This window comes from Heterodontus francisci, chromosome 32 (assembly GCF_036365525.1).
Source record: "Heterodontus francisci isolate sHetFra1 chromosome 32, sHetFra1.hap1, whole genome shotgun sequence".
NCBI classification, from domain to species: Eukaryota; Metazoa; Chordata; class Chondrichthyes; order Heterodontiformes; family Heterodontidae; genus Heterodontus; species Heterodontus francisci.
This window is the reverse complement of record NC_090402.1, coordinates 46,774,621-46,782,208: the sequence shown is the minus strand read 5'-3', so window position 1 is coordinate 46,782,208 and position 7,588 is coordinate 46,774,621. Positions and strand designations below refer to the sequence as shown.

The window sequence follows — 7,588 nt, the reverse complement described above, 5'->3', positions numbered from 1 at the left end:
GGGAGATTCCACGGTAGTTGTTGCAGTCACCGCGGTCACCTTTGTTTTTATAGAGGGTGATGATATTGGCATCGCGCATGTCCTGGGGTACTGCTCCCTTGTCCCAGCACAGGCATAACAGTTCATGTAGTGCTGAGAGTATAGCAGGCTTGACACTTTTGATTATTTCAGGGGTAATGCTGTCCTTTCTTCCCAGGGGCTTTTCCGCTGGCTAGAGAATCAATGGCATCACTGAGTTCCGATTTGGTTGGCTGTATGTCCAGCTCATCTATGACTGGTAGAGACTGGGCTGCATTGAGGGCAGTCTCAGTGACAGCATTCTCCCTGGAGTACAGTTCTAGGTAGTGCTCAACCCAGCGGTCCATTTGTTTGTGTTGGTCAGCGATTATGTCCCCTGATTTAGATTTGAGGGGGGCGATCTTCTTGATGGTTGGCTATAGGTTAAGCAAGTGGGTGGAATAATGGTAGCTGCAATTCAATATTGCAGAGTGTGATCTGTATGTGAGAATAGGAATGCAATGTAGATGTGGGAAGAAATTAGTACAGATGTAAGGGTCCAGTTACATAAGCTCACAGGCGCAAAAAGTGGTTGAAATCTATTGGGATTTTGGGCTTCATTATTAGAGATTTTGAATATAAAAGCAAGGAAATGCTGCTGCAGTTGTGTAGCCCACTGCTCAGATCAATTTGTAACGAGGTATGATAAATGATTTGTATAATCATATGACTCTGGTAGTGACAGGCGTGCAAAATGACTCCTACACTTTGGGAATGATGTATTTAGCCTGGGAGAAAACCCAGTAATAATGATGATCCCTGAGGAATTGAGCAGTGATGAAAGACTGGGTAAATTTGGTTGTATTACTTGAAGACGAGGAGGTTGATCTAATTGAGGTGTTTAAAATAATAAATTGATAAGGATGGATTCTAGTAACAAAATCCTGAATAAGAGTACATAATCTTAGAATTTGAGCTAAAACTAGTTAAAAGTAAACCCTTTATAGACTGCTGCAGCATAATGAAACACAGTGCCTTGGTAGGCTTATAAATACAAGCCCAATAATATAGGCATGTTTAAAAGGGAAGTAGATATTTGCAAAGTGAGTGCATCAAGGGATGTGGAGAGAATGGAGCAGCAGACTCAGTGGACTTTATGGTCACCTGTTTTTAAGTGTGAGCTATATGAGTAAATATGACGAGTTACCAACTATTTAAGTTTCATATTTCTCTCTTCTGGAATGCTGTTCAGGATGAATATTGTCAGCTGAAAACTGAAGGATAGACAATGAGGTACTAGAATTCCTGAACAGACAGATTGCACCCTTAGAAGCATGCTATAAATTCATAATGACTGCACTTGTTCTAAACATAGACTTGTTTAGATATCCACTAGCCATGTTTTATGGAAGTTGCAATACTTTGTGAGCTAAGGTTTTATGTCTTCGAAGGAAATGTTTGTGTGAAGTTATAATAGAGGAAACCAAAAATATTTAAGTAACCCCATACTGGCCTTAAAGATTCTGGTTCTTTATATCACTTTGGTCTGAGTTGATCCTTCCAGCTTGCCGCTTGAGCAACTGAAAAGTCAATGTTTATCTTTTTATATTCGTTCATGAGATGTTGGCTTCACTGGCAGAGTCAGCATTTATTGCCTATCCCTAATTGCCCTGATCCCAACCAGCCAGCTTTCTGCAAGTATCTCGGTTCAAATAACTGGTTGTGGAGACCCTGATTCCCACACATTTGTTTTAAAGATTGTTCCTAAAGCCAAGTGAAAACTGCTTTGTGAAGTTCAGCTGTGTTTCTTGTACTGGAGTATCTGCAATCTTGGATCAACTGGGGAATTTGTCCCATCACCATTAGAATATATAGGGCTACCTGTGTTCCTGTGGAGAATAAAACGGAGACAGTACCCACTGATTTTAAAGGTTTGCTGAAAGGATACCTTTATAACCTGGGCCAATGGTTAGAGTCTGAATCTAGTGATGCTGGAGCTAATTCAGCCACATTTTGAGTCCCTGAGATCCTTTGATATCTGACACACTAATGCCCCCAAGTTGGAATGGGTGAACTTTGTTTGCTGGTGGTCATGAACCAAAGTTGTAAAACTTGAAATAAAAACAAGAAATGCTGGAAATACTCAGCAGGTCTGGCAGCATCTGTGGAGAGAGAAGCAGAGTTAACGTTTCAGGTCAGTGACTCTTCATCAGAACTGACAAATATTAGAAATGTAAAAGGTTTTAAGCAAATAAAGGGGCGGTGGGGCAAGAGATAACAAAAGAGGTGTTGATAGGAGAGGGTCACAAACAATAACTGACCAGTAGGTCATGGAACAAAGGGAAACAGTATGTTATTGGTGTGCTGAAAGACAAAGCGTTAGTACAGAGAGGGTGTGAATTGGCTGAAAGCATCAATTCTCATTTCATCAACGCAAGCTCAAGGAGCAGCACCTCATCTTTCGATTAGCACTTTACAGCCTTGTGGACTCAACATTGAGTTCAGCAATTTCAGAGCATGACTGGTCTTTTTTATTTTTCATTTTTAAAAAATTATTTTAATTTTTAATCATGTGCCTGTTTCTCACGTGCTTTTGGACAGAGCTGCTGATTATTCTGCCATTAACAATCTCTGGACTAATGCATTCTTTCACCACAACCATTAATACACTCTGCCTTTGTCCTGTGACATATTTATTTAATCTCTACTGCCCTCTGCCCAATCACATACCTTCCCTTTTGTTCTCTTTCCCCATCCCCCTTGCATAAAACCTTTTCTTAGCTTTGCCAGCTCTGATGAAAGGTCATAGATCTGAAACGTTAACTCTGCTTCTCTCTTCACAGATGCTACCTGACCTCCTGAGTATTTCCAGCAGCAGTTTCTCTTTCTGTTAGCAGTCACTACAGTTGTGGATCAGTTCTCCTCTGTTCACACCTCTTGTTGTGGCTCAGTTGGCAGCGCACTCACAAGGTTTTGGGATCAAGTCCTTGAGCACAAAAATCAAGGCTGACACTCCAGTGCAATACTGAGTAAGTGCTGCACTGTTGGAGTTGCCACCTTTCGGATGAGACGTTAAACCGAGGCCCCATCTGCCTGCTCGGGTAGATATGAAAGAATTCCTGACACTATCGCGAAGAAGAACGGGGCAGTTACCCCCAGTGTCCTGGCCAATAGTTATCCCTCACTCAACATCATAAAAACAGGTTATCTGGTCATTGCACATTTCTGTTTGGGGGAGTTTGCTGTGTACAAATTAGCTGCTGCATTTCCTATATTACAACAGTGACTCCACTTCAAAAGCACTTCATTGGCTGTAAAGCGCTTGTGAAAGGCGCTATATTAATGCAAGCCTTTTATGAGGTTTTTAAGTATATATCTTTAACCTCAGCTGCATTGTAAGACAGTGGTTTTGATATCACATTACCTAAAATGTTGAGGTTAGTGAGTAGCAGAGCATAACCATCTTGAGCTAACTAATAGTCTCCAAGGTTGTCTTTCTGGCTTATCGACCTGCTGGCAAGAGCAACCAGATCCTGTTTAATGCCTCAGCTTAGCTTTTATGTCAAAACAGTGACTTTTAATCAAAGACGTTAAATCTCCCTGGGTGTGGAAAAATCTCTATTCTGATCCTATGTCTCTAATCACTTCTTGATACTTTTTGCCAGCGGTAGGCAAACAACATAGCATCCTAGGCGACTCTGTTAAATTTGAGATGGAGTCTTCATATTGAGGTGTGACAATATCGATGGAGATTGCCTTTTGTGTTTATGCTTTACAAACCTATAGTGTCCTCCACGGGTTTCCAACTGTGAGCTCTCTACATTGTTATCTGTAGATATTTAAGCTGATAATGGAGGTAAGTAGAACCAGTAGGTTGAGGGGCATATAAAACTTCATCTAGTATATCAGCCGTGGCTCAGAAGTAACAGTCCTACCTCCTGAGTTCGAAGGTTGTGCAAATCTGAGTACATAATCTAAGCTGACGTTTCAGTGTATTACTAATGGAGTGCTGTACTGACAGATACCATATCCAGATGAGGCGGTAAACTGAGATTCCATCTGCCCTTTCTGGTCAATATAAAAGATTCCATGGCACTCTTGTAAAGTAGGGAAACAAGACGGTCAATTTGTGCACAAATAATAATGAGGTAAAAGACCAGATAATTTGTTTTTGGTGGTGTTGGTTGGGGCAATACCAGGAGATCTGCAATCTTCTTCTTTGGCTTACAGAACAGCAATCACTATTCAGACTGTCAGTGGAATATTTGATCATTTGCTGCTGTCTTCATGTGATGTCCACAAGAGCCCTTGCAGTTTGGGGCATTGGATACAGCAACAATTTGTACGTATAAGTTCCTTTAATGTGGAAAATATCTCAGTATGATCAAGAACAGAGGTCCTGAGTTCTTCCCTGCTTGGGAGGATCTGATGCTGGTGGCACCATTGCCCCTGGGCATTTTTGGTTAAACACGAAAGCACATTTTCATAGCTGAGACTAATAGCTGCTCTTTGTATGATTGCTGTAAGTGCTCTTTATGTAGGAGGGCTGTTTGGTAACTTGCTCACTTCTAGGGTTTTGATTTCTCTTGCAGAACAGCAGCAGCAGGGTGTGACCAGGTACCGATTCCGAAAGAGAGACAAGGTGATGTTTTATGGAAGAAAAATCATGAGAAAGGTAATTTTGCCTTAGATCCAAATCTGTCAAATGGTTAGAAAGGACTCTATTCAGCTGAGTAGTCTGTGTAATTACTTAATTTCCTGCCAGTTAAACGTATTACATTTTCTTTATACTGTTATACCAGGTCTGCTCTTTCGCTGACTCAGAGCACAGTGACCCTGCTCCCAGACTTCTGCCTGTGGTGCTGTGTGATTTACTGCCAGTTATGTCCGAGCAGCTGGGGCAATTCCATCACCTGTTCTACTACTTTGATTGATTTTACCTTGTGGTGGTGAGAGTTAATTTCACCTTGTGGTGGTGGGAATGTTGGCAGGAAGTTGAGCCTGTGTTAAATACCTCGTTATACTGAGTTACGTTGGATGCTAGCTATGGATCTGTCCTGCTGGTTTTGACATGGTGTTTTGGTGTTGCCAATCACTGGGCTGCCTTGCCATGATGTATGATTTTTACTATTGGTGGAACTAGTTGGTACACTGTGCTAGTATATTTGCTTTTTCTTCTCCAGGAACTGGTTTTGAATCCAACTCAGACTGACTGGATGGAAGCCACTCACTCACTCCCCCTGTCCCTCCCTCCTGGAGGGGTCTTGTGTGAAATTAATTTGGACAGTTGACCAAAGCTCCCAGTGGGAATGGGACCAAAACTGCTCCAAATTATGTGCTAGTTGGCAACTTCTCTGTGACAATGTGAAAAATGGCAAAGTATCAGATTGATGCAGCAGGGGACACTTTTCTGAGACTGGGACACAACAGGAAAATTTTTCTCCAAATCAAGCTGCGCTGTATTTCCTGGGAATGATTTGTAGCTCAGAGGGTGCCAGAAATGGGAAGTAACACGGTGCTAATATCTGTCACCTTGATGAATACAAAATAAAAAGAGATGAACCAGTTATTTCAATGTATGGCGAGGTGTGGGCCACCTTGGCACTGCCTCATAAATGCCAGAAGGTGGCGCTTGATCCTCACAAATGAGCAGTGTTAATACAGTTTAATCTGAAATAACGGAGACTATTGAGAGACTTTTGGCCAGTGTTTATGGCTGGAATACTCCTGTATTAATCCTGTCAAGCTTGATCAGCAATAAAACCAGATTGTTTTGTAGATCACGAGAATTTTATGAACCAATTTCATTGAGATTTTATTTTTGAAAGGGATTGGGAGTTAACTTGTCAGTTTCCCCTGTTTTTTTTTCCCTTTTGCAACTTTTGTGTACAGGATTTTTGATTATTTTTGTTCCTGTCTCTGTCCACGTAGAGAGGCTACTGGATAAAAATGAGAAGTAGGAGCCTTCTCCTCCACCCCTCGTCATATTTCTCCTCTTCCTCCTTAATAAGGTTGACTGCACTCATGTCTCCCTCCCCAGTTATACTGAACTTGGGTTCCTGCTACTCTATGTTGGACTGGGCACCACGAATTGGTGCATTTATCCACTGCACCAATGGATTTGGGTTGGGGGCAGGTGTTTGGATGTTTTTCAACACTTCTCTCTGCCACACTGGCTGGGTGTTTTGTGAGTTTAGCTTACTGACCAAAAATGCCAAACATGGAATTATGTATATGGTAGAATCCTGATGGAGCCCTTTTAAGCTGCTTAAGTAGATCCTTTGGCAGCTAAGTACCAAGTTACATATTTTTCAAAAATACCCATGAAACAAATTTTGAAACAGTACAGGATGATTTTGCTGTTGCTTATAATTTGCATTCCTTTAAATTCCAGGTGAAGCTATCTACGTCATCGCTGGTTGGGAACAATATGCCTCGTCAGAGGTTGAGGAAGAGGCAGAAGGTACTGAACCTGGCTAGAAGGTACACACAGTGCAAATTGCTTTAGCCTAATTTTAATTATCTTGATGAAGGGGAGGAAAGGAGAAAAATGATAGATTCTGCCATGATACATGCCCAGATGATGTCTTGTATCCTGTCAGCTATGCTATGGATGGATTTGCTGCACCAACTAAAATAAGTAAAATTATCCTTTCTCAATTAAGAAATTTCACTATTTGTTCAGTATATTTCCATTTTGGGATATATTTGAAGGGCCGTTGTAGTTTGGCTCAAATTGTTCTCCCCAAGAGTCTTGTAGTTTTTGCTGTGCTTTTGAGATCCAGGGAGAGGTGTCTAATAGAAGATTCAGAGTCCTACTTCCTAAGGGACATAAATACCTGTTTTAGTGAGGCATCTTATCTAATGGCTAGGCCAGGAACTAAGCAAGCACGTCCTCACTTGAGCACATAATATAGGCTGACGCTGCATATAGTACTCAAGGAGTACTGTAGTGTAGGTCTTTTAAATATGGCATTATACCGAGGCCCCATCTGGATGTGTAAGATCTCATGCCACTATTTTGATGACGTGCAGGGGAGTTCTCCCCGATGTCCCTCACTAAATCACTAAAACAGATTACCTGGTTATTTTCACACTTGTGTTTATTGGGACCTCGTTGTGTGCAGAATAGTTGCTGCATTTCCTACATTACAGCTGTGACTAAGCTTCAAAAGTGCTTAATTTATTTGTTTTCACCTAATGTGTGTATACCCTCTTCCTCTACAGTTTGTAAAGGTAATGAGTAATTTAGACGAGTATTTAACAAATAAATACTGAGGAGTTCATTTAATTTCATAGACATTGAGAGTGTACCTTGAATGACTTAAGTCACCTGGCCCCAGATGTGTATGGCAGATTGTAAGTGCCTTTATTTTAATATCTGAGTCCTGCTGGTGTGAGTCACCATTTGACTCGATGCGGTCACTTTATTGTTTCCAACCGGGTGCTATGCATAGTTCCTCACTTTGATGAGATGAGCAGGTGACTTAACCCTTGGGCCTCTGCCACTGCTTTGGAGCTGGAGTTTGAAAGGTCTGTGTATAGTCTAATGTGAATATCGACATAGTTCTTCCTCTCTTTGACCTGATTT

At 41.4% G+C, this 7,588-nt stretch overlaps 1 protein-coding gene across 2 annotated transcripts in view; it reads left to right on the top strand.

Moving 5' to 3' along the window:
- The window catches only part of pnpla7b (patatin-like phospholipase domain containing 7b), a 382,057-nt gene that overhangs the window by 36,253 nt on the left and 338,216 nt on the right, over positions 1 to 7,588 (top strand). For both annotated transcript variants that reach the window (XM_068012742.1, XM_068012741.1), the window contains exons 5-6: positions 4,590 to 4,672; positions 6,392 to 6,480. In XM_068012742.1, coding sequence (XP_067868843.1) covers positions 4,590 to 4,672; positions 6,392 to 6,480 — 172 coding nt within the window. The remainder of the gene's footprint in view (positions 1 to 4,589; positions 4,673 to 6,391; positions 6,481 to 7,588) is intronic.